General features: G+C 34.7%; 1 protein-coding gene across 1 annotated transcript; it reads left to right on the forward strand.

Moving 5' to 3' along the window:
- The first annotated feature begins 6,760 nt into the window (after positions 1-6,760).
- On the forward strand, positions 6,761-26,276 carry Cpsf6 (cleavage and polyadenylation specific factor 6, 68kDa). The gene is made up of 11 exons (XM_013018619.1): positions 6,761-6,775; positions 9,218-9,427; positions 10,923-11,026; positions 14,010-14,155; positions 15,003-15,176; positions 15,314-15,424; positions 15,857-16,361; positions 16,695-16,810; positions 17,270-17,423; positions 18,119-18,311; positions 25,660-26,276. The coding sequence occupies exons 1-10, from the start codon at positions 6,761-6,763 to the stop codon at positions 18,306-18,308; spliced, it is 1,725 nt and encodes a 574-aa protein (XP_012874073.1). The 3' UTR covers positions 18,309-18,311; positions 25,660-26,276.
- Positions 26,277-26,521: the final 245 nt, after the last annotated feature.

Consider the following 26,521-nt stretch of genomic DNA (forward strand, 5'->3'; position numbering starts at 1 on the left):
GGTGCTTGGTTAGAACAAAAAGATGGTAGCCCAGCCGGCGGCAGATCGGAGGCTAAAATGAAGCGAGAACCCCACCCCCACACCCCCATTCTTAAGGGGCATAGTTTGCAAAAAAAAAAAAAGGTGCGTTTGGCCCAAGTTTTGAATGCAAGTGCTCACTCCTCAGCCCTCCCCACCCCCCCCCCCCCCCCCCCCGCCCCGCTTCGCTTTCTGCGTTGGAAAATGAGATTTGCAAGGTTTCTCCCAGGCCTGGAACCAGCCCCAGAGCTGTGGTGTCAGGTGATGGAGCATCCTTGCAAAAAAATAAACATGATTGTCTGTTAGACGTGGAAGCTTTTAACCTTCTGTTCACATCCTTTACTACATTTACATTTGATGGAGGAACGCAGTTTTGAAAATCAAATTGTGCTTAACTGCGGTGCACCTAAAACCTTTCATTTATCCATTTTTAATGTATTTTGCAGGTCCATGTGAGAAGCCTCGTAAAATTCCATTGGTTAATGTGGTTTACCCCTCCCCCACTTCACAAAATTTTATTTGTGACTTAGACACCCAAGGTGTTTTAAGAAAAAATATTGGAACTCAGAAATTCTTACTGTTGTCGTTTTCCAGGAAAAATAGCTGTGCCTCTGGTTTAAATTTTTAAAAAGAAAACCGATTTCCAATAGACTTAAAATATTTATCATTTCACTTAAAACTTGTATATGTTTTAAATTCAATCCATTACAATAAAGGGTAAAGTTTGAAAATCAGTTTGTTAAAAAAAATTGTGCTTGTATTTTGAATATCTATGCCTGACTTGTGTCGTTTTCAAATTAAAAAATTTCCTGGAGTGCTAACCAGATTCCAGTTGTTTTACGGTCGGTAGACAAAGGTCTAGGAAATTGCTTTATCAAGTGAGTGTAACCTCTTGTCCGAGAGAGGTTAACTGAGAAAAAGATACAAGTATTCAAAGACAGTCTTCATTAGTTTTTCTAACAAAAGAATACATTGGTTCCCCTCTCTATACACAGTAAAAAAGAATTGGCATATTTTTAAGAGTTAAACTTTTATTTTTTTAACCTCTTCATGAAATAGGTCTTTTGCCTATCCACATAGCTAGATGGGGTGATACTTTCTTATCTGGGTACCAGTAACTTGTGCCTAACAGGAGGTAAAGAGAGATTAAAATTTTGTGAACCCAATGAGGAACTACTTTGTGTTTGTTTTAATGTAACTTTTTCTTGACTTGTGCTGACTCCATTATATCTAATTGGTAGTTTTTATCATTTTTCTGAGTAAACTGTTTGAATAGATGAATGGAAAGATTAAAGAGGCCTTCTTTGTTACTATTTTGCATATGATTGGCTTCTGTAATCTGCTTGCTCTGTTAATTCCTTGAACAAAAAATGGCCACCAAAGGATTGTTGGTCATTTTTAAAGTTTATCCTGTATTTTTAAAATGTTACTGTTATTTAAATATTCTTCTGAAATCTTAACCAGAATTGTAGGTAACCATAAAATTATTTTGGGCTGATTTAATCTGATGACTATTAACTTATGACTTCATTTGTACTAGCTACTTACAGTAAACTATTTCTGTGTAAGTAAAATAATTTTTTCAGTACTAAATGCTAGTCTTCTTACTTTGGCTTCTAAGATTCTGTAAATGTTTACAAAACTTTGTTCTCCAGTATGAGCTACAGTCTTTATAATGTGTATACTTCGAAATTCTTTGTAGTCATGTATTTTCCATTTTCTACTATTTGAAGTGATTTTATTTTTTCCCAATCTTGATTCCATTCAGTAATCATTCATCGGTGACTATAAAAATATATAAACAAGAAAATAACAAATAGACATGGTAGCAGCCACAGTAGAATAAAGCTACTTATTTAATATAGTTGATGAAGACAAATATTGGACAGGCAAGATTTTCTGAAAGACTTTCGTTTGAGATCAGGTTTTAGGTCTGATGACTTGTAGCTGGAAGATTCCCAAAGGCCATGAGAACTGAGAATGTAAACCAAAACAGAGAGAATTGTAAAAATTCCACGTGGGGTAAAAACACCATAGTTGTTTCAAGGTTTCATTCAAGTAATCAGAAAGAGTTGCCTGATGTAGAACATAAGTTTTCAGGCAGTGGCTAGATGGAGAGATATTCACTTGTGTGTGCTAAATATCCTAAAAGACTTAAGTGATGGCACGTAAGTGATGCCATAGTGTAATTCAAGAGAACAGAATAGTGATTAGTAGAGGGTGTGAAGGGGAGGAAGGTTGGATAGTGAATTTAGCTACAGTTAGGAATAATTTCTAGTGTTCAAAGGATGGTGATTAGTTTATGATGACCTTAGTATACATTTTATGGAGAACTAGAAGGAAATTGAAGATTAAACAGAAATGAAAAAAAATGGAAATACTAATTGTCTGATTTGATCATTACATATTTTGTACATGTATTGAATTTGTACACTGTACCCCATCAATATGTACAATTATGTCAATAAAAAAGAAAAGAACAAGACACGGTCTTTCTCAATGTTTTTCTTCCTCTCATTTTCATATTTACAATGGTTATATGAATCTTTTGTATTTTGGTAAAGTACAGAATAAACATCTCAGAAAGAGACATTCAGCAATCTTAGTATAGTTTAATTTGGGGTATGATGAGTATAAGTTACTATTATGTTATCTTTACTAACTGAGTTTTAAGAATGGAACATGAAGGGGAGAGAAACACATGATTGATCATATGCGTGCTATTTAGTTTTGAAAGATTTCAGGATGCCACCAAACTCGGTCATTGCTTTAATGGAAGGAAAATTTGAACTACTTATTACCTTCCACATTACTTGAATTTGGAGTTGAGCAGAAAGTAGTTATGTCTCACTCTAGTGTACTTAGAATTTGGATTTGTATTCAAGTACAGTTGTCAATTAACTTAAAATATCCAGTTGTTCAAAATACACAGGTAATATACAATTGAGATGGTCTCACCCTTGAAGTATACTATACTGGGTGACAGTGAGATTCACATACACAATTTAAATGTACTTGATAGGTCCTGTATTATGGAAGCCACTACTATATGTATCTTTACCCATAGAATTTTCATTTATGCATGGGATTGGGGAAAGGGGAACAAAAAAATCTTATTTTCAGGAATATCTACAAGCTGCATATTCTTCAGACAAAGTTATTGGGACTGGTGTTGGGGGGGAATTGGGGAGTTTTTCAGATTTTGGAACATTTGAATAGACTTAGCAGTGGAATATCCCTAAATCTGAAACCAGAAATGCTCCAAACCCCAAAATTTTTGAGTATCGCATTGACATTCAAAGCTTTGGATTTGAGATTAGTGTTGCTCTATTTATACCTTGTGCATTGAAGCAGTGTATATTTTATTTTTTAGACAGTCAGAACTCTTAATATAGAATTTAGTTTACAGTCTGCTAGGATACTGCAGAACTGAGTTAGTGATTTGAACCCCCAACTCTTCTATTTTTTCCTTTTGTGCCAGTCCTGGGGCTTTAACTCCAATGAGCTTCTTTTTGTTCAAGACTGGGCTACTACTTGAGCCAGAGAACCACTTCTGGTCTTTTCTGAGTAGTTTATTGGAGAAAAAGAGTCTCATGGCCTTTCTGCTTTGGCTGGCTTCAAACTGCTGTCCTCAGATCTAAGCCTCCTGAGTAGCTAGGATTATAGGTGTGAGCCACCAGCACCTTGCCTTGACTATTCAATTTTAAAATAAAAGTATATATTTAGTGACTGGGAAAAACAACTCACTTACATGTCCTTGTAAATCAATTTCGTGAGTCACACTTTGCTTTTCAGTTACTATGTGTTTGTTTCCTCTAGCCAATTGTTTAGCTAGTCATGGAGAATACATATTCTCTATATGTTTATTAGATATATACCAGTGAAATTTTATTTATTAGAACATGGTTTTAAGGTGAGTGTATCGTGTCCAAAATTAGGTAGGTAGAGGTTGATTCAGAAACATGGGTAAAAGTGCATACAGAAACTAGAACTCTTCTTAATGCAGGTTTGTCATTTATGAGCATAGTTAATTTAGCCACCTATGAATTGTGCATTTTGGTATATGTGGCATATTTTTTAAATAGCAAGTTGGCTTCTGTAGCATTGAGTTTTCGTGGATTACAAACATTCTAAAATATACTCAAAACATACTCAGAAAGTGTTTTTCTGAAAAAAATCCATATCCATGGATTCTGTCAGATCTGAAATAATTTGGAAAAAACTGCAGCTTGTGTTAAATGTGTATAGACATTGTTATTCTAAACATGATTACATAACACTAATGTTTTATTAGATATTTAAGTAATTCAGAGATGATTTAAAATATAAGATCTATGTAGTTTATATGCAAATTTTATGTAAGAGACTTAAGCATCTGCAGATTTTGGTATTCTCAAGTAGGATGGGATGACTACTACTGACAGTCAGCTGCTGTTGGATTTTTTTGGGGGGGGGGTATTGGGGCTTAAACTTAGGCCTTGAGCTCTCTTGACTTTTCACTTAAGACTGGTGCCCTACTGCTTCAACCACACAGCTCTAATTCCTTTTTTTTTTTTTTTGGTAGTTAATTGGGATAGTTCTATCAAGGTAATCCCAATAATGGTATGCAGCATATATATCAGTGATAGTTAAAAAATTTTTAAGCGGTTAATTAGGGAATACCTAACAACTTGGAGGGAGGGAGATGGTGCTAATGAAAATTTAGAAACATTGTTCTTAAGATATTGGTCATTTTACTTTCCATCTTATTTGCAAGTTCTTTCTCTTGGCAGCAGGCATTCATTCATATTTCATGTACAAAACAGTCTTGTGTTAAATCTTGAGGACTCTTCACCCACCTTGGTTTCCTTGAGATAGGTCTTGCTTTGAACTTGAACTGGAGCCCTTCCTGTTTGAGCCACCTAAATACTGAGATTGCAGGTGTGTACAACCACATTGGGCTGAGTATATGTATATATGTATAATATAGTATAATATAATATGTTGAGGGGAGAGAGGGAGCCACCATACTGTGGGTTGAGCTCAGACTCAAACTTGTCAGCCAGGTACTCTTTGAGCCGTGCCTCCAGTGCATACTTTTTTTGTTGCTGTTGGTCGTGGGGCTTGAACTCTGGGCCTGGGCACTAGACCTCAGCTCTTCAGCTCAAGGCTAGCAGGCCCTCTTATCACTTGAGCCACAGCACCACTTCAGTTTTCTGGTGGTTTATTGGAGTTAAGAGGCTCTCTGGCTTTCTTGCCTGGGCTGGCTTTGAACCACGATCCTCAGATCTCAGCCTCTCTTAGCTTCCTTAGGATTACAGGCATTATCGGGAATGAAAAATAAATGTCCAAAAAACCTAAGAGCTATTACTGAAAGTTGGATGTACAGCTTTATTAACTAGCTAGCCCCTATGAAAAATCAGTTAATCCAGGCAACATTTGGTATGTAAAATAATTAGGAGATATGAAAATATTTGAAAAGATCTTTAACAGGTAATAGAATCTGACACTTTCTCTTTCACAAAGTAGAAGTCTCTATTTCAGAACTCGCTTTTTTTTCTTTGTACTACATTTGAACTCATGATTTCCCACTTGTCAGGTAGGTTCTCTACCACTGAGCCATGCCATCAGCCCTTTTTGGCACTGGTTATTTTGGGGTTGGATATTATTTTTTGCCTAGGCCATGTCTGCAGTTCTATTTTACATTTCTTGTAGCTGGAATGACAGGTACCACTACTATACCTGGTTATGCCCAGCTCTTAGTTGAGAAAGGGGTCTTTTGAACTTTATGCCCTGCCTGGCCTTGAACCATGATCCTCCTGATTACAGCCTCTTGAGCAGCTAGCCACATTACCCTCCTCCCCCACTTAATTTCTTTGTATGTGAACTATAGTAGACATCTTGCATAATTTCAGAATATCCACATTTCTCATTTGATTAAAGTAGGAACAAAGTTGAATGTGTTCTTTATATTTGAAATATGGAAGATAGGTATGGGAAGGAAAGAGTATTCATTTGAGTTACAATTTAAGGGTGGCAGATTTCATCAATGTCTTTCTAACAAGTCCCAAGTTCAAGTGGAGCTACGAATACATATAGGCTGTGGCCTTGGGAACAGTTCCAAGATCTCATTTAGCATCACACTTTAAGCAGTATGGCAGTTTAACTGCGAGGGAAAAAAATGGCTAATTTAAGTGTTGGTAGGATCATATTGATGTGGAAAATGGTTTGGTGCCAACTTAAGTATTTGTGAACTTAGCAAAAATAGTGATTGTATAGAAGTGGTGCTGTGGCTCAAAGTGATAGAGTGCTATCCTTGAACAAAAGAGTCTGGGACAGTGCCCAGGCCCTGAGTTCAAGCTGCTGGACCGACAAGAAGTAACAACAAAAAAATAGATTGTAGCTGGTGTGCTGGTGACTCATGCCTGTAATCCTATCTACTCAAGAGGCTGAGATCTGAGAATTGAAGTTTGAAGGTAACCCAGGTAGGGAAAGTTTGTGGGATTCATATCTCCAATATCCTACTAGAGGGGCTGGGGGTTTAGCCCAGTGGAAGGGCGCCCGCCTGGCGCACGTAAGGCCCTGGGTTCGGTTCTCAGCCCTGGAAAAAAAACAAAAAACATATCCTACTAGAAAAGCCAGAAGTAGAGCTGTGGCTCAAATGGTAGATAGAGGGCATTAGTGCTGTCCTTGAAAAGAAGCCCAAGGACAGCACTAAGGTTCTAAGTTCAAGCCCCAAGACCAGCAAAAAAATAATATAGTGATGGTAATGCACCAGGTCAGTGTAGCTGCAATTAATGCTACTTACATAATTTTTTTTTTGCCAGTCGTGGGGCCTGAACTCTGGTCATGTGTGCTGTCCCTCAGCTCTTCAGCTCAAGGCTAGCACTCTACCACTTTAGCCACAGTGCCACTTCTGTCTTTTTCTGCTTATGTATTGCTGAGGAATCAAACCCGGGGCCTCATGCATGCAAGGCAAGCGCTCTACCACTGAGCTACCTTCCCAACCCTTATATAAATATTTTTATACATTTAAAACTAATAAATATATCAACCTTTCTGTGTTAAGTGAAAGTATGAATTTAAGTACTTACTTTTAGTCTTATTATTTAACCCATGTGAACTTTCTTTTCTTTTTTCTTTTTTTTTTGCCAGTCATGGGTCTTGAACTCTGGGCCTGGGCACTGTCCTTTAGCTGTTTTTGCTCAAGGCTATCATTCTACGAATCACTTGAGCCACAACACCACTTCCAGCCTTTTCTTTTGTATATGGGATCGAGCCCAGAGCTTCGTGCATGTGAACCAAGCACTCAAGCACTCTGCCACATTCCTAACTCTAACCCATGTGTTCTTTTTTACTCTAATTTCTGTTGAGGAAAATGCAAACACATAACCTGTTGAATAGCAATAATTCTACCTTATGTACAGACCCACATTGCAAGACAGACTGAAGTGTCCCAACCCCTTACTCTTGTACCTTAAGAGTATGGAGTTGGAATTGCATCACTTGACGCTTCAGCTAAACTGAAACTTCTAACCAAATTTACTGTCCTTTTTTCTAACTTACTGTCACTGCAATTTGAGTACCATACTTTGTAACTTGTTTCTTGGAGATTATTTTGGTATTATACAACAAAATAGAATTGATGGCACTCAGTGGCTTGGAATCTTAGTTTTTACCTGTTGCTAAAGATAGTTTTGTTTAACTTAACCTTGATACATTGGGTTCCTTAATGACATTAATTGGAGACATGAATTCCTTAATTAGAGACATTCTGCCTTGTAATAAAATTGATATGTAAAGATTCTGTTAATGTGATTAATAAGTAGATCATTTGATATTCACAAAATAACCATAAGATGATATTAAAAGTTTCTTTGGCTACATGTATAAATGATATTTCCCCATTTAGATTTTTTTTCTTTTAAAAACTTCTCGTTTGGGCTCTTTGGGAACACAGATTTACCATCATATAACAAATGCTTTCTCTAGGAAAGGTCATCCTAAAAAACTATTAGCTCTTATGCCATTTATTGATGACAGAGTTACATATGGAGAGCATGTGAGTTCTCATAAGGATAAAGTAGTTCACACTGATTTAAGTGCTTAAGCTTGGAAAGGGAAGCAGATAAAAATGGAGCTTTCCTCTGCTACAGGCTTAGTAAAGCTTGTGGCTGAGCATTTGTTACCAAAGACAATTGAGTGATATTGAGTATTATGTTGATACCTTCATTGCATTTCTTTTGTGCTTATTTACAAATTGAAACCTTCACTTGGATTTTTCTTCCTTATTGTTATTAAGGCATGTAAGTGACATCCACTAGCAAGGCTTTCAGACTGCTGGTGACAGTGGCAACATTTAACTGATCCATATTTTTTAAATCTCTTTGCTTGCTAATTTACTTGGTTAGATATGTGAGATGTCAGGTAAGCATTAGCACTTTGTTCCCTGAGCATAATAAAATTATTGCAAGATAGTAATTTGCATAGTTTAATCTATACTTGCTGTATTGTTGCTCTTTCCCTAAATATTATGACATTGTGTATCATATCCATACCCACATTTCTTCCTTTCTTTCCTGTGGCTCGGCTTACTATTTCTAAGCTAGTAGCTTTCTCAGGGTTGACAAATAAGATCTGAATGCCACAGAAAATAATAATTCTGTTTTTCTGTGGTCATTAAGGACTTGTAACGGCTCTGTTTTTGTCTCATGTGTGTATGTGCGCAGATACTGGACCTTGAGCCTCAGGGCCTCATGTTCCCTCTTGGCTTTTTCTCTTAAAGCTGTCTACCATTTGAGCCACACTTCCACTTCTGGCTTTTTTTGTTCAATAGTTGGAGATAAGTGTCTGAATTTTCTGCCTGGGCTGAACCATGAATATCAGAGCTCATCTTCCTGAGTAGCTAGGGTAACAGGTGCTAGCCACTAGCACCCATTTGTGACAGTCTTAAAAAATATACTCTTTTAAAACTTACATAATTGCATTCATATAGTACTACTTTTACTAAAAAATATTTGCATCCAAGGAAAGTTTTTAAGTTCCCATTTGAGAATACGTATATGTTGTATAAAGTGAAGAAAGACTTACAAGGAGATCTTCGGGCCTTTTTCATTTCTTCCATCAGATTTTTAAAGTAAAATTTTGAATGTATTTGTATTCAAGTCTGTTCAGTTATATTCTGACTTTTGTAATTTAGAGTACTGTTTCTGTATCTTAGGAAGCAGAATACGGTGGGCATGATCAGATAGATTTGTATGATGATGTCATCTCTCCATCGGCAAATAATGGAGATGCCCCAGAAGATCGTGATTACATGGATACCCTCCCACCAACAGTTGGTGATGATGTGGGCAAAGGAGCAGCTCCAAATGTCGTCTATACTTATACCGGAAAGAGAATTGCGTTATATATTGGAAATCTAACATGGGTAAGTTAACGTGAATTAAATCATTGGCAATTGATTTTTAACTTCTTCAGTAATTAGCGTTTTTGTTTACTGTTCTGAACTTAAAATTTGCAGTTACAATGGTTTTGTTGTTAGCTTATGCATAGAGAAAGGTAAAAATGAATGCTTTTAAAGAGGCCATTAATTCCCTTTCTAGTTTTGAATTTTTAATGTTTTATATTATCTTTAATAATAGTTTTTACATTACTTCTTTCTCACTCGCAAGAGTTTCAATTTTACCAAGAAAATGTTTTCATGGAGTCTCAAACTAGAATTCAAATGTGTAAAAGGAAACTCCTGGTTTAAAATACTGCTCATTTTCTAGTTCATATTCAAGATTTCATTTCTGTTTTAAATTTGAAATTGAATGTACAGAAACTGCTGTATGTATTTAGTATTTTAATTTGGGATGTTCTTGAGACGGGTTAGCTGAGAATTGTCATTAACTGCATGTCTACTATATTAGTTTTACATCAACCTTAAACCTGAAATATGACAGTCCTGTAGTATATCACATATACTTGACAGTTTTAAGTTACATATTTAAAAAATCAAACTAAAACTTGGGGCTCTTCTACTTTTCTTATTAACATTCAAAGATCAATTGCTATAAGTAATCCATCTTCAGTCACTCAATCTGAGCAGTCTTTTTAATATAGGGAATAATAACAGTATAGTTATGAGTGTAATTACTAAGCCAGATTTTGAATATTAACTCCATCTTGTCACTTTGGGCAAGCTGTTTATTCCTCTACTGTATTATATGTAAAATTAGGATGTATTAGGACTTAAACAACAGTTAAAATAGTTGATATAACTTATATAGTAGTTGTGCCCTATATATGAGGGCTTTTTTTCTCTCCATTTTATATTCAAACATAAGGCAAAACTTATTTTGCAAAATATTTTTCCTTAAAGGAAGAAATGTGAGATCAGTTTGAAAATTTAAAATTGTAGCATTTAAAGCTGGAAGAAATGAGAAACTGTTGGAAATAAAAAAAAAAAAACAGACAACAACAACTATCTTACCTTCATGGGTATGAATTTTATAATTTTCAAAACTTACCAGTGGCTCACACCTGTAATCCCAGCTACTCAAGAGGCTGAGACCTAAGGATCACAGTTAAAAGCCAGCTGGGGCAGGAAAGTGTGAGACTCTGACTTCCAATTAACTGCCCAAAAAAAAGCCAGATGTGGAAATTGTGGCTCAAGTGGTAGAGCACTAGCTTTGAGCAAACAGGCTCAGGGACTTTGCCCGGGTCCCGAGTTCAAGCCTTAAGACCAGCACAAAAACGCAAACAAAAAACTGAGAATGAAGTTCTCAAGTGCTTTAGTGCTTTAAAAAATGAAGGAAAAAAACTGAGGCTGACAAAAACCATTCTTAGATTCACACTGAGCATTTTCTCATTTATTTTTAAAAACAAAAAGGAAATCCTGGATATGTTTTAATGGTTAATAAGGGGAAAATATCTTACAGTGGACAACCGATGAAGACTTAACGGAAGCAGTTCATTCTTTGGGAGTAAATGATATCTTGGAGATAAAATTTTTTGAAAATCGAGCAAATGGCCAGTCAAAGGGGTAAGAGTTTTGTTTCATGTTTTCCAAGTTAGTAGCTATTTCTTATAAGGTTCATACTAACTTCACATGAATAGCACATATAACTGGTTCGTTCTTCCACTTGTTTACCTTGTTATTTATCAACTAAGGCCAGTATGTAGGTATGGGTTGACTAGGCTACCTTTATAATTTTCCTGTATTTTCTCCAATTGTGATTGAAATGACAGTGTTGTGAATATTTTCCCTGTGATTAACAGATTGGGGATGATGGGCAACTAGAAAATAATGTAAGTACCCTGGATGTTTTGCTTTATTTTCTTAATTACTAAGCCGTACAAATGCAATCATTCTGAGAATAATAATAAAATACAGATGCCCAAAATTAAGAAAATGAACTGGCATAATCTGAACATCTGTCAGTGATCGTATTTTACTGAATATACTTCTGTTTTCCTAAAGTATATCTTAATCTTTCATAATTTTGAAAATTATAGTTGTTTCTACATTTGCCTATTTCAGCAGAAACTTTTTTAAATTTTTTAAAGAAAAAATTACTAGCTGAATGTAGTAGCACACACCTATGATCCCCTCTACTTGGGGGGGTAGAGATCAAGAAGATCACAGTTAGATTCCTGCCCAGGCAAAAATCTAAACCAACAGGCTAGATATAATATAGCACAGTTAGGATCAGGCTATGGGAAAGTGTATGCAGGAAGATTGTGGGTCAAAGCTGATCCTGTATGCAAAACCTTGAGATCTAATTAAAGCATAAAGAGCTTGAGAGTAAGTAGTTCGCATGATAGAGCCCCTGAGTTCAAACTCCAGCACTATGCCCCAAAAGGATGAAATAGTAGATACAGAATAATAAAGAATACTGATTTTTATAGTTTAGTTTTTGTTTGCTTGTTCGTTGTCTTCATCTCCCACTAGATTGTAAGTACCACAAGAGCAGAGGTTTTGTTTGCTGTTGGTTCTACTACAACCCTATTATAGTACCTAGTATAATAGGACATGATGCCTAATGAATAATTGTTACATGCATTAAGATTTTTTGCATTTTTTTGTGTTTTGTTTTTGTGTGTGCTGGGGATCATACACAAATCCCGGAGATAACTAAGGATATACTGTACTATCGATCTATACTGCCAGTTCCAATTGAATGGTTTCTAAAAGTTACCCTCCCCAAGATAATTCTTACTTTGATCAAATAGAATGTGTTGATAGGATTTAGTAAAGACTTATGTTGAAAATAGAAAAGGGTTTTGAGATTCTAAAAGTCCCCTCCCCAATAATGTAGAATTCCTTAATAGTTATATAAATTGGTAATCATTCAGTTTTAAATCCTTTATTGAGATATAATTCATATATTAGGAAATTGATCTACTTAAAGTTTGTAATTCAGTGATTTTTTTTTTTAGCATAAAAATTGAGCAGCAATCTTAACTGTCTAGTTTCAGGATATTTCATCATCTCTTGAACCCAACCACTTACAAACTCTCTGTTTGCTTACTATGTATTTTTCATGTAAATGAAACCATGTAAGATGTAGTGCTGTGTGTTAGGCTCTTTTCACTTTGCTAAACATTCGCAAGGCTTAACTGTGTTGTGGTAGGCATTAGCATTTTTTTATATAGTTGAATAATAGCCTCTTATATGAATACAGAATTGTAAAAGAAACTTCATTATTAGCTTATAAACATTTGAGTGGTTTCTTCTTTTTTTCCTTTTTTCTTGTGCCTATCCTGGAGCTTGTACTCAGGGTCTGGGCATTCTCCCTGAACTGTTTTGCTCAAAGCTAGCACTGTACCACCTACCACAGCTCTACTTCTCTGGCTTTTGGGGGGCAGTTAATTGGAAAGCCATAAGTGCCTGGCAGTTTCTACTTTTGACTATTAATGAACAAGTTCTTGCTAGGCACCAGTGGCTCACACCTATCAATGTAGCTACTTGAGAGGCTGAGATCTGAGGATCATGGTTTGAAGCCAGCTCAAGCAGGAAAATTTGTGACAATCTTATCGCTAGTTAAATACCAAAAAAAGCTGGAAGTGAAGTTGTGGTTCAAGTGGTAGAGCACTAGCTCCAAGCAGAAAAGCTCAAGGACAGTGTTCAGGCCTTGAGTTCAAGCCCTAAGACTAGCATGAAAAAATAAGTTCTTAAGAGTATTTGTGTTCTGGTTTTGTGTTAATGTGTACTTTTAATTCTGCCTTGTATATACTTAGGAGTGAATTTGCTGGATTACATAGTATCCAACATTTTAGGAGTTGCCAGATTCTTTACCAAGGTGACTACACCATTTTACATGCCATTATCAATACATAAGAGTTCTAGTTCCTCCATGTTACTCACCAGCACTTATTATCCTCTTAATTACATCCTCTTAATTACATCCTCTTAATTATGGTGAGTGTACAAAGGTATCTTCTCATGGTTTTTATTTATATGTCCCTGGTGGCTAATGGAGTTGAAAGGAGCCAAATCTATGATTTTTATAAGTCCCATGAATTGATAAATGTTTTAATGCCATATGTCTATAATTGAATATTAGTCATAAAAGTAAAGTGATACATATGATACCTATTGCAACATGGATGGACTTTGAAAATATTTTTTAAGTGAAAGAGTTGGTTATGGACTGCATATTATGTAAAATTCCAGAATAGACAGGTATATAGAGCAGTAAATGGATATGTGGTTTCCTGGGATATAAGGATAGGAAGTAATGGCAGTGTGACAGGAGTGTGGTAGTGTGACAAATATGTAGTGTATAGAGTTCCTTTTTTGGGATGATGAAAATCTTCTGAAATTGATTGGATTGATTGGTAATGGTTTACATGTTATAAATATAGACCTGAAAGCATAAACTTTTGTATAGTTTTATGCAGTATTCTTAGCGGTTTTTTTTTTTTAAGATAAAAGTAAATGCAGGTTTTATTGAGTTTTTTAAAAAAACTAAAACTATTAATCCCTCCTCACTTTCTTCCTCCACCCCTTAAAACCCTTTTAGATTTGCCCTTGTTGGTGTTGGGTCTGAAGCATCTTCAAAAAAGTTAATGGATCTGTTACCTAAAAGAGAACTTCATGGTCAGAATCCTGTTGTAACTCCATGCAATAAACAGTTCCTGAGTCAATTTGAAATGCAGTCCAGGAAAAGTAAGCAATCCCTCAAGGACCTTTTTAAAAAGATGTGTATTTCAACCAGTGTGTTAATACCATTTGTAAAGTATTATACTAAGGAAATTGTCTTTATTATCTAGTTCACTGGATGAATTTGATTTAATTTCTGGTTATAACTAGGCTGGAAACCTCCTTCCGTATTTGTTTAGATGTCACATCCTAATGCTGTGTATTCTGCAGTGTTCAAGTTCTATAGTACTGCCATTCCTGTTCTATCATTTCCATCATAGAGAAAGAAGCACACTACATTCTAATCCTTAGATTAAAAGGAAACTTTGTGGATATGTGTTATCGTGGGGGAGATGCCATTGATAACCAGAAAACTGTTCATTGGCTTTTATTCTTGGCACCAAGACCTTTCAATACTTGGTAAAGTGAATGTAGAAAAGATTTGTCCTTACACACAAGTTTTGACATTCCAAGGGTTAAAATTAAAGCATGTAATTAACTGAAATTCAAGTAGTTGTCTTTTAATGTTTGAGTACTTAAGACTTAATTAAAAGACTATATTTAAATGATCTATGCTACTGAAATTAATTTTAATTTTGGTCTTGGCTGCTGTAGAATATTAGTATTTTGGAAGTAACTTACTCAGTGGAAATACATTAAAATCTGGATACTTCAATACATCAAAAGAAGGTTTAAATAGATGTACATTTTCCCTAACCAAAGCTTTTCAAGTAGTTTGCACAGGTCTTAAGTATCTGCAGGTTACTATGATAGTATAAATAAATGTTGAAATTGTATTGTTTCTGGTAGCAGTGGTTACATTTCAGCAAACTGTTTTAATAAGTGCTATTTATGAGTATTTGGATGTTTGCAGCTACACAATCAGGACAAATGTCTGGGGAAGGTAAAGCTGGTCCTCCAGGAGGCAGTTCACGTGCAGCATTTCCACAAGGTGGTAGAGGACGGGGCCGTTTTCCAGGGGCTGTTCCTGGTGGGGACAGATTTCCTGGGCCAGCAGGACCAGGAGGGCCACCCCCACCTTTTCCAGGTAAAACTTTTATTAAATTACCATGGGTAAAACGTGTCTACCTAATTTCTCTTTTCCTTTTCTCTCTTTTTTTTTTTTCCAAGTAATGCATTATTAATGTGACTTACTCTCCTTGTTATGCTATTTTTGGAATCCAGGAAATTTGATCAAGCATCTTGTTAAAGGAACTCGGCCTTTGTTCCTGGAAACTAGGATTCCATGGCATATGGGGCACAGCATAGAGGAAATACCCATTTTTGGCCTAAAAGGTCTTTATTTTTCTCCAAACTTGCTTGACTTATATATAGAATACTTATATTCGTCTTATTTTCTTCTTAAAAAATCCTTTCAAGACCATTTCCCCTTGTTTCGCTTCCTAGCTTGGCATCAGAGTAGACTATAAGGTGGGTGATTTCACTGTAAGAAATGTGTATATGCTGAAAGATGGAAAATATAAGCATTATAATATTTTTATTGAAGTTTTTGTTTCAGTAATTTTTAAGTATAAAGTGTGAACTAGTTAAATTTAATAATATTCTTCCCTTTTGTAGTTGTTAGAATAGCTTAAAAGAAAAGAATCTTGGTCTATAAGTTACGCTTTAAAAGTATGTTCTTGGCCTATAAAAGTTAAAATAACCTTATTAAAGTGCTTTTCTCTCTTTTCTCCCCTTCTCTCCCTTCCCTCTCCTTTCTCTTCGTAGCTGGACAAACTCCACCACGGCCACCCTTAGGTCCACCAGGCCCTCCTGGCCCTCCAGGTCCTCCACCTCCTGGTCAGGTTCTGCCGCCTCCTCTAGCTGGGCCTCCTAATCGAGGAGATCGCCCTCCACCACCAGTTCTTTTTCCTGGACAACCTTTCGGGCAGCCTCCGCTGGGTCCACTTCCTCCTGGGCCTCCACCTCCAGTTCCAGGCTACGGCCCTCCTCCTGGTCCTCCACCTCCACAGCAGGGACCACCTCCACCTCCTGGTCCTTTCCCACCTCGCCCCCCTGGTCCACTTGGGCCACCCCTTACACTTGCTCCCCCTCCGCATCTTCCGGGACCACCTCCAGGTGCCCCACCACCAGCTCCACATGTGAATCCGGCATTTTTTCCTCCACCAACTAATAGTGGCATGCCTACATCAGATAGCCGAGGTCCACCGCCAACAGATCCATATGGTCGACCTCCACCATATGACAGGGGTGATTATGGGCCCCCTGGAAGGTATGTCAGCAATGAAACTACTTGATCAGTAAAAGATATGAACAGTGACTAAAAAATCTGGCTGTTGTAGAGAATGTAAATATCACTTCTGCTCTCCAGATAGGGTTTTTAGCTACTACTTTATGTCTGCTAAAATAGAAGAGAATTTTTCTTGATCTTGTTCTTTGTGGGGAAAGTGTATGCCAGTCTAGAAAACTATACTGTCAAGCATTTGTCACAAAATTCTAGTCTCAGTTAACACTCATGCTATACTGCTAGTACATTATTGCTTTATTATAGTCACTTATAGAAAATATGGTGATTAACAATTTAAAGATTATTTTTCTTTTGTAGGGAAATGGATACTGCAAGAACACCATTGAGTGAAGCTGAGTTTGAAGAAATCATGAATAGAAATAGGGCAATCTCAAGCAGTGCTATTTCAAGAGCTGTTTCTGATGCCAGTGCTGGTTTGTATATATCTTCAGTATTCTTATTTATATTAAGATGACCCAAGAGCTTAAGTGTAGTCTTAAAGATGAGTGATTTATTTGTAACATTTATATTCCCAAATCAATATCTGTCATTTGTTTTAAAAATTGAAGGAAACTGTATTATAATGGAATGGAAAGACCACCAATTTTGCTATTATTAGGTTTAAATTTAAATAGTAACTTTGGCATTTAATGATTCAGGGACCTAAGGCAGCTCATTTTATTCTCAATAGTTTCCAAAGTGTATAGGCTTTTTGAACATGGAAAACTTGGGTAAATTTCGAAACACTAAAAGGCATTATCTTATTTTAAAGTAAGCTATTTAGTTAAATAAGTGATAGAATGCTGTATTACTCTTATCTCCAATTTGTTTGGTGGTCTTTTTGAAAAGAAAATTTATTGGATATAATAATTGCTTTACCTTATCCTCTATAGGTGACTATGGGAGTGCTATTGAGACATTGGTAACAGCAATTTCTTTAATTAAACAATCCAAAGTATCTGCTGATGATCGTTGCAAAGTTCTTATCAGCTCTTTGCAAGATTGCCTTCATGGAATTGAATCCAAGTCATATGGATCTGGATCAAGGTAATACTTTCCAGTCTCATATCTATTAGAAAAATAATGACTGGTGAACAAAAAGAATGAAAAACTATGGGATTTAAAATATGATTTTGACTTTCTACTTGTTTGTAATCTCTAAATGAAATGTCAGGTATTTGCCAGATACCACTGGCTCATATAATCCTAGCTACTTAGGAGGCTAAAGTCAATGAAACTCTGATCTTAAGTTAATTAGTATAAAAGCTGGAAATGAGGCTGAGGCTCAAGTGCACCAGCCTTTAGCAGAAAGCTAAGGGACAGCACCTAGTCCCTGAGTTTAAGCCCCAGAATTAGCACAAAAAGTGAAATAAAATTAATAAGGGTTACTTGAACATGAGCACTGCAATACCACTGTAGCTAGTCTTACAACTGAGACAGCTGTTAATTGAGCAAGAGCAGGTAGTCTATACAATATAGATACTCTGACAAAAGAATATTGTATCAGAAAATTGTATCAGACAGGGTGGAGCAAGATTATGTAAGATTTCATTATGGCAGAATGGCATGCAATTTAAAACTGACAGTATTTTTATTTCTAGGTTTTTCCATTACTAGTTATGGATTGTGGTTGGGTGACTAATTATGGATTGTGGTTGGGTGAAATAACTAATAAGGGTAGAGCAACTGTATTTTTAGAACAATCCAACTAGGGAAAGCATTAATCCAGTAATTTCTTTTAGAAGACGTGAACGATCAAGAGAAAGGGACCATAGTAGATCACGAGAAAAGAGTCGGCGTCATAAATCCCGTAGTAGAGATCGCCATGATGATTATTATAGAGAGAGAAGCAGAGAACGAGAGAGACACCGAGATCGTGACCGAGATCGTGACCGAGAACGGGACCGAGAGCGAGAGTATCGTCATCGTTAGAAGGTGAGTATTCCTTGTTCCTATTAAATTTAGTGTGTATATATATTATTAACAGTAATTCTAAGGCTGTTGTTTATACAGTACATACCTACTTTTAAGTGGTCCAAGTAACTTGTTCTGAATTAATCTTCTGGAATTACATGAAACAAATGACAGGTAAGCCATCACAGGTAAAAATTTTGAAATTTTATCTGAGTTACCACTTTCAGGTTTCAGAGAGCTAATGGTCTTAAAGGAAGAAAAATATTCAAGAGGACTCATTGTATACTTTTAAATAACTTAAAATTGGGATTCTTGTAATATAATTTGCATGTGACTTAAAATTTTAAAATACAAACTGCAGGGAATTATTTCAGATATAAATATTAGGTGCTTGGAGTGTTAGAAATTTAGTTTCTATTAAACTAATTTTGTCTCAAACTTCTAAAGAAAAACAGTGTAATAGTAAATACAAAAGGTGTTTTTTTCAGCATTGGAAGGGCTTTTCTCTTTTAAATTGTGTTATGCTATACATCCTAGGTTAGAAATACCTTAAAATAACTTGATGTTTCATTCATTAATCATAATCATTGTCTTTTTTTCTGTATTTAAAAAATATTTCTCATGTACATTTTTCATAAAATAGGAAGAGTTGTCTGTTTATGCTTCATTATCACATGTAATTTTTTTTAGTATTTGTAAACAGCATTCATGTGAACAATGGAGAGGAGTATTGTAAGGCTATGTATGTGATGCAAAGATGGGATTATGTAAATAGGTTTTTTTCTATATTGATATCAAATTTCATTTAAATTAGGCATAAAACAAATCCCTCTAGGTAAAAGTCTATGTTAATGTTTTTAGTAAGTCACAGGAAACAGTCATAGTAAAATTCTTAGTATTTAAATTATAATGGAAAAAAATTTAAGAGCTTTAAGAAGTATATGGGAGGGATTACATATGTTTCTTTGATTTTGCTGATACAAGGGCTTGAACTCCAGGCCTTGCTCTTATTTGGTTGTTTTTGCTTAAGGCTGGCACTTTACCACTTGCCACAGCTTTACTTTTGGCTTTTTGCTGGTTAATTGAGGATGAGTCTCTGGAACTTTACTGGCTTTGAATGTGGGTCTCAGACCCCTGAATTGCTAGGATTGTAAGCAAGAGTCACAGGTGCTTGACTGGAACCATTTTCTTAAGTAATTTAGTCAGTACTATTTCCAAACATACATAAATCTCCAACCATATTTTAGAAAATGCTATTATAATAATTACTCTTGTCTTGAGTAACATGCTGTTGACTTTCAAGTGTAAGTATATGCAATTTTGTGACAGAATAGCAATTTCTTTAACTTTAACCAGACACAGAGCAAATCAGATAATTTTTTTTTAAAGCTTCAGTAAACAAGTATCTAAGTCCTGTTTTTACAGAACCTATATTTATTATGCTAGTTACAATTTTAAGACCATTTTAAAGGAAGAAAGCCTGTTTTACTACTTTTACTTGCTTTTGGGATAGACAGCATCTTGATACATTCAGTATTCTGAATATTTATCAAAACTGTTGAAAGAGTTCATGTGTTTTATTACAAAATTTAAATGATTCTCAAAACATTCCTGAGACAAAACATCTTCCATTTTTAAGAACCAAGATAACTGAAATTATTGTTAGCATTTGAATATAAAAGTTGATGTGGTATTATGTAAATTTAAACATTTAAGAATGTAGCCTTTTAACTCCAAATTGAATTCAGCTGATCCTGTCTTATGAAAAGATTCATGTCCATCAATTGTTTAAGGTAGATTGTGGCCAACTTATTACTTGAAATGTTTATTAGTTACTTCATTTATAGAAAGATACTGGTTTTACAAGTTATATACATTTTTCAGACTTTGTAATTTATTATCAACAAGCCTCTTACTGAAGGCATGATCTCCAAAATCACATGTATTTATAAGGGGTCTTCTAGATCAACTTATACCCAAAGTTAATGACAGTTGTTTTGTTTTGTTTTTACTAGTTTTAGTAAACTAGCCCAGTCAACTAAGTACATTCCTTCTGAAAAATCCATTGTTAATTTTAAATGCTTGGAATTTACCCAGTAATGAGTACACCTAAATACCTAATGACTTGAGTTTCATTACACTCAGACATTAACTAAACTCCTAACATGCAAACTATTGTTTTTATTCTTCTTAACCACCAATGTACTACACCAAAATTTCCATGTTTTTGTTTGTACATTAATCAAAATTGAATTGTAATATTGTTATGTGCCTTCATCTACGCAAAGTTTTCCCTAAGACTTTCCAGTGCAAAAAATTCTGTTACACTGGATTATTGTGCCTTTGCTCTATATGAAATAGTGTTTGTTGTGGAAGTAGACATGAAAAAGAGAATGGGGATTGGGATTGAATATATTCGAGTAAAAAACTTTCTTTAAACAAACAAAGTAAATTGCAAATTTCATTACCATCATGAGGTCTGTTGTTGACCTCTTTAGAAGTTTTAAAGCATGAGTCCTTTTTAAAAAATGAGTCCTTTTGAGCTTTCATGTAAATCTTAAGTGGCATAAGGGTGACTTAAAAGCTGTAGTGAATGCTAATAAATAGTAAGTTTGTATACAAATTAATAATGTAATACATTTTTAAAGTGATGATGAATGGGTAAAAGGGCAACTTCTTAACTGGAAACTTGATGTTGATAAGCTGTTAATGTCCCATTTAAATTTTTTGTATTTGAAATGTTGGATGATGCTAATTACATTCTCATTTTAAAAATGTATTAGTTTTTTCTAAAAGTATTCAATATTTGAACTCCAAAAGACAATTCCAATGCAAAAATTTCAGGATTGTAAATTTTGATATGTAAATACATTGTGCTTTATATTCTGTAATTTTGGCCTCTATTCTCAGACCACTCTGAGCAAAATAAACGTGATTTAAGATTGTTTATTTCTTATAGAAATAATTTTACTGTCAGAGTTTAATTTTCTTTTACTTTCCCTCTTGGAACAAGTGGTACTACTTGTTTGGATGTCTATTAAAAACTGTTTTTTCCCATGTGCTGGTGGCTCACACCTGTAATCCTAGCTACTCAGGAGGCTGAGATCTTAGGATCGCAGTTCAAAGCCAGCCCAGGCAGGAGAGTCCGTGAGACTCTTATCTCCAATTAACTACCAGAAAACTGGAAGTGGTGCTGTGGCTCAAGTGGTAGAGCTCTCGCTTTGAGCTGAAGAGCTCGGGGACAGTGCCCAAGCCCAGAGTTCAAGCCCCATGACTGACCAAAAAAAAAACCCTCAGTTTTTGTGTACTGAAGAGTAATGAAAGCAAGTTACTTGTCTTAAATGCTCTTTGTTCAGGTTTTTTTCTCTTGCCCTAATTTATGAGGTTTTATGTATTTATTTTTTTAATGAATATTGTATGGGGAATTGGATTAATAACTATACTTTTCTTTGACTACATGATTATCATAAATACCATGATCTGACTTTGTTATTAGTAAACAGGGGATGTTTTGTGTTGCTTATTCAGCTGTTCTGTTAATTTAGAAAAAGCCACAGAATAAAAAATTTGTTCTTGTATGTTAAGATAGTTCATATCCCTAGGAATTAGTATTATATTGAGGGTTTTTTTGTGAAAATTAAATTTTCTTGACTGCCTGGAAGAATAATTGGCTGTAATAAGATTTAAAAATTATTTTGCCACTTTTAGATCATCTGAGATTTGCTTAATATTCCCAACCCTGTGTTGCTTTGTTTTCTTATATACTCTGCGTTATCTGAATATTCTAGCTTTTTCGTATCTTTAGTTCTCTTTTTTCTTGATTTTAGTAGTATTTGCAAAATTGGTCTCACAGTACAGTTTTATTTTTTGAGGGATTGACAAGTCTCTTAAAGTGACAAGAGAAGGTTGGAGGTGATCCCTTGAACGGATGTATAGTGTGTTTTGCTCACTGTGGTTTAAGAATACAATTTTGTTCATAAATGACTTAATGGTCCCTGTTTTTTTAAAAAGTTTATTGCCAATGTGAGTCACCTTGCTCTTAAGTTTCATCTCAGTGTGAAATTTACTACCATTGTTTTAGGTTGTAAATTAGGTTGTTTTGAATAATGTTCTAACAAATACTCAGCGGTTTTTTTTATATCTTTTTTTAAAGCCTACTCAATAAGGGATTAAGGGTTCCATTTATGCTATCCACATTTATGAATTTGCCCTCCAGTAGTAGAGTGTTTTAACTGGCAGTGAATTCTGAATAATGAACAGCTTATTTTGAAATGGCCATTTTTGTAAAGCTTTTTTGGGCAATGCTGGTTTTTCTTTGTAATGAGCTTATTTCTATTTTTTTAATTGCCTAGAGCAAGGATTGTGAATGTTTTATTGAGCAATTAAATGTTTTAGTTGAAATGAGGTAAGTATATGATGTCCAGAGGTAGAAAGATGAAAATACGAAATGTAAAGTAACAAGTAACTTTTTGTAAGCATCAATAATAAATGAGTATTTTTGTATAATAATGTTCTAGAAGAAAATTTTAATTTTAAGAATTTAACATGTAGACATTTCTCTGGCCCACTTCATTGCCATTCTTGTAAGAAGAGGAGAAAATTTCACATCTGAAAGAACATTTTCTTCCATTGAGTTAAAATCAGTACATCTCTAAAAATTCTTTTAATTCTATATATTACAAAACTATGAAAGCCCTATCAGATACATATTTAAATATATATCTACATTTTTACTCAAGACAAATGATAACAAAATTCCTTAGATTTGAGTTTTTAATGTTTGATCACATATTGCAAAATGCACACATTTTTCTGAATATTGAAATTTTGCTTTAGTGATCATTTTAAGTCTTTAAGAGCTATAGATTTCATTTGTCATCTTAATTTAGCAAGTGTTTTTACGGGTTTCTCAAGCAAGTATATATGTGGCTTTGACATTACAGATTTGATCAAATGCTATTCTGAAAACGAGCACTGAATGTATTTGTCATTTTAAACTTTTTATATCTTTGTGTAGATATCTGCTTAGACATTTGAGACTATTATGGAATTCAGTGATTGGAAATGGGTTGTATTGCCTTCAGAGTTTGCTTTGTAAAATTTGTATTTCCAAGTGGATCAATTGTAAATTGTTCAGATGTAGAAATAAAACCCTCCTAAGCCTGTATGGTAAAAATTAAGATCATTTTATAGTCAAGACCTATTTATAAAATATAATCAAACCAAAGATGGGAGAGTGCATCAATTGCATGTAGATATGTATTGAAACTTCATGAACAGGGTTTTCTATATAAAAAGCAAAATTTTTCTATTGAGTAATAATATTTGCATTATGTGCTCTTTTTTTTTCTTTCTTTTTTGCTCTGCCCTGGGGGCTTGGGCACTATTTCTGAGCCTCTTTGTGCTCAAGGCAAGCGCTCTATCACTTGAGCCACAGGGCCACTTATGGCTTTTGTCTGAGTAGTTTATTGGAGATAAGAGTCTCACAGACTTTCCTGCCCAGGCTGGCTTCCAACGGTATAGCTAGGATTATAGGCATGAGCCACCAGCGCCCAGCTACCATGAATTTTTTTGTGTAGTATAATTTCAAGTTTTCCCTCTTAATAACCTACTCTTTGTGTATCCCTTTCAGCAAAACAAAAAATTTAGTAAAATAGCATTCTTTTGCAGATACTACTTGTGAATTTCTTACTAATCCTGTTTTCATATTGGAATACAGTGCTTTGATTTTGTCTAATGTTTTACCTGCATTGCAGGTAATGTTTATAAAGTGTAGATCATTGGTAGGGTGCTTGGTTTGTGTGCTTGGTTTCCATGGCATTAGGTCCTGGATTCATCTTCTGCACCAGCACCAAAACCAGACAAAAGCACATCCCAAGTAACAGAAACATAATAGTTGAAAAGGTGACATTTCAATTTTTTTCTCTTAAATAACTCCACTAAATATTAATCATAACATAAATGTTTAATGAATGGTTGCACATAGAAACTGTTTACAAGCCAGGCTCAGGTGGCTCATGCCTATGATCCTACTACTCAAGAAGGCAGAAATTTGAGGATCGTGGTTTCAAAGCCAGCCAGGGCACGAAAGTCTGTGAGACTCTTATCTCCAATTAACCACCAGAATACCGGAAGTGGCACTGTGGCTTAAATGGTAGAGTTCCAGCCTTGAGCCGAAGAGCTCAGGGAAAGCACCCAGGCCTAGAGTTCAAGCCCCATGATCGACAAAAAAAAAAAACCACACAAAATAAAAATTCTTTACAAGAGAAAGACCATGATTAAAATGTGGTTTTCCCATTATTCCTAGGCAATGGGTACTAATGCTCTACAATACTTCCCACCTATCTTAAAGGAAAAAGGATATAAAAGGAAATTTGTAGCTGTAGCAAAAAAATTATTCTTAATTGAAGAGCAAAAAGTATTATTAGCTCTGAAATTACTATTAAAATGCTTTCTTCAAATTTATATTTTAAATATCTGGAATTTCAGTCCTCTAATCCAAATTAAACATTTATTAACCTCTACCTGAAGTTTGTGTATATGTGTATTTTTAAGATTTTAGTTTACCAACTTTATTGTTTGTTTGTGTTTTTCCCCTTTTGTTTATGTGAGTTTTCAATAAAACTCATCGTGTAGATTTCCATTTAGCTTGGTTTGGGTTTTTATACTGCATTAAGTATTTTGATATAGATGGAGTAGTAAAAGTAAAGTAAATGTCTCAAATTTGTATTATGTCTAAAGATTTGTATGTTGATGTCATTTATTTACATGTCCATACTGAGTTATTTATAACTTCTGTAACTTGAAGAGCATCATTTGATCTATAACAATTGCAGAAGTTCTGTATACTGTTAAATAAATACAGTTAATTTGTAAATCTTAATGCACTTTATGTTCAGTTCAACATTTAATTGTTAATTGAGTTAAGGTTAATGAAAAATATCTACATTAAAAGTCATCTGGGCATTTTAAAATTTATTTTTGCAGTATGCATAATTTAGAAAATGACTTATGGCTGTCTCCATCATCACAGAAACAGTAGCTGCCAAGTTTATGTTTCTGCTTGTCACTAAATTTCTTTTTTTAAATATATTCTGCAAAATAATGAATGTCATTATGATAGCCTAACTAAATTTCAAAGGCAAACTTTTAAGAATGAAATCAAAATGTCTCATTTTGAATCATCATATAAATTGGGAGCATTTCTCCACCACACAGGCAGCTACTGTTTCATTTAATTCTTATTTTGTGTTAGAATACATTAACAGTGAAGTGGGTGCACGATTTGTGTATGTATAGTAAAGCCAGCTTTTTTCTGTGTATTATGGGGAATAGCAAAATCTACATCACAAATTTTAACACATTACAGCTGAAGGAAGAGGAACACCTTCCAAGACAAAACAGTCTTCATGGGAGAAAAGTGACGCTTGTCCAGCAGTTTGCTTCTTGTGATTGAACTGAACCTGTAAGGATTCATGGATAAACTGAACAGGAATAGATCTGAATAAAGCAAATCTGCATAAATGGTAACCAGTAGCTCTACTTTATTTTTTATGTTGCTTAACTGTTTTATTTGAAGGAAACCTGTGTGATTTAAAAAGTTAATAGCTTTTGCAACTTTATTACTGGTTATATACATTTGGCCATTATAATGTGCAAGCAATTGGAAAAAGTCAAGTATATGCTTGTTTTTATAGTAGTTGTTTGTTGTTAAAAATGTTCATATGATAATGTCTGTAAACAGCACCACTTTGATTACAATAGATGTAGTGTTGTAATAAACTGTTTAATGGGGCTGATGTGTAAAGCTGTTCAAGTTATTTGATGTTTACACCTCAGGGAAAGTCTTGTGTTCAGCAATATCTAAAGATAATGTTACTATGACAACATTTTTACTGTCCTTTAAAAAAGCATTGCAATAGCATTTTTTGGATATGCATCGACTAATCTTGCGTTCAGTGAATTAAACATAACTAATTAAGTGTCTCTAGCCCTTGATTTTGATATTAGAATAGGTGATTACATGGGTATTTAATATTTCTATATTCTGCTTTTCTAGCTGTTTTTACCTAGTTAGCTTGTGACTTTGCTGAATGGTATGTAAACTTGTAAAAACTACAATTTGACAGACATAGCAACCCAGTTAATGTGTTGTTAGAGTTCCCAAATTTGAAGTTATAACATTTTAGTAAAAAGTCATGTATTTGCTTCAGTAGTGCAGCGTAACCACA

Source organism: Dipodomys ordii, unplaced genomic scaffold (assembly GCF_000151885.1).
Source record: "Dipodomys ordii isolate 6190 unplaced genomic scaffold, Dord_2.0 Scaffold3, whole genome shotgun sequence".
NCBI lineage: Eukaryota > Metazoa > Chordata > Mammalia > Rodentia > Heteromyidae > Dipodomys > Dipodomys ordii.

Bases quoted from the DNA above. Each gene is read 5' to 3' on its own strand.
- Cpsf6 (XM_013018619.1), top strand. The intron at 16,811-17,269 runs GTTTGTATATAT...TATCCTCTATAG, and splicing joins TGTTTCTGATGCCAGTGCTG to GTGACTATGGGAGTGCTATT. The intron at 17,424-18,118 runs GTAATACTTTCC...AATTTCTTTTAG, and splicing joins TCATATGGATCTGGATCAAG to AAGACGTGAACGATCAAGAG.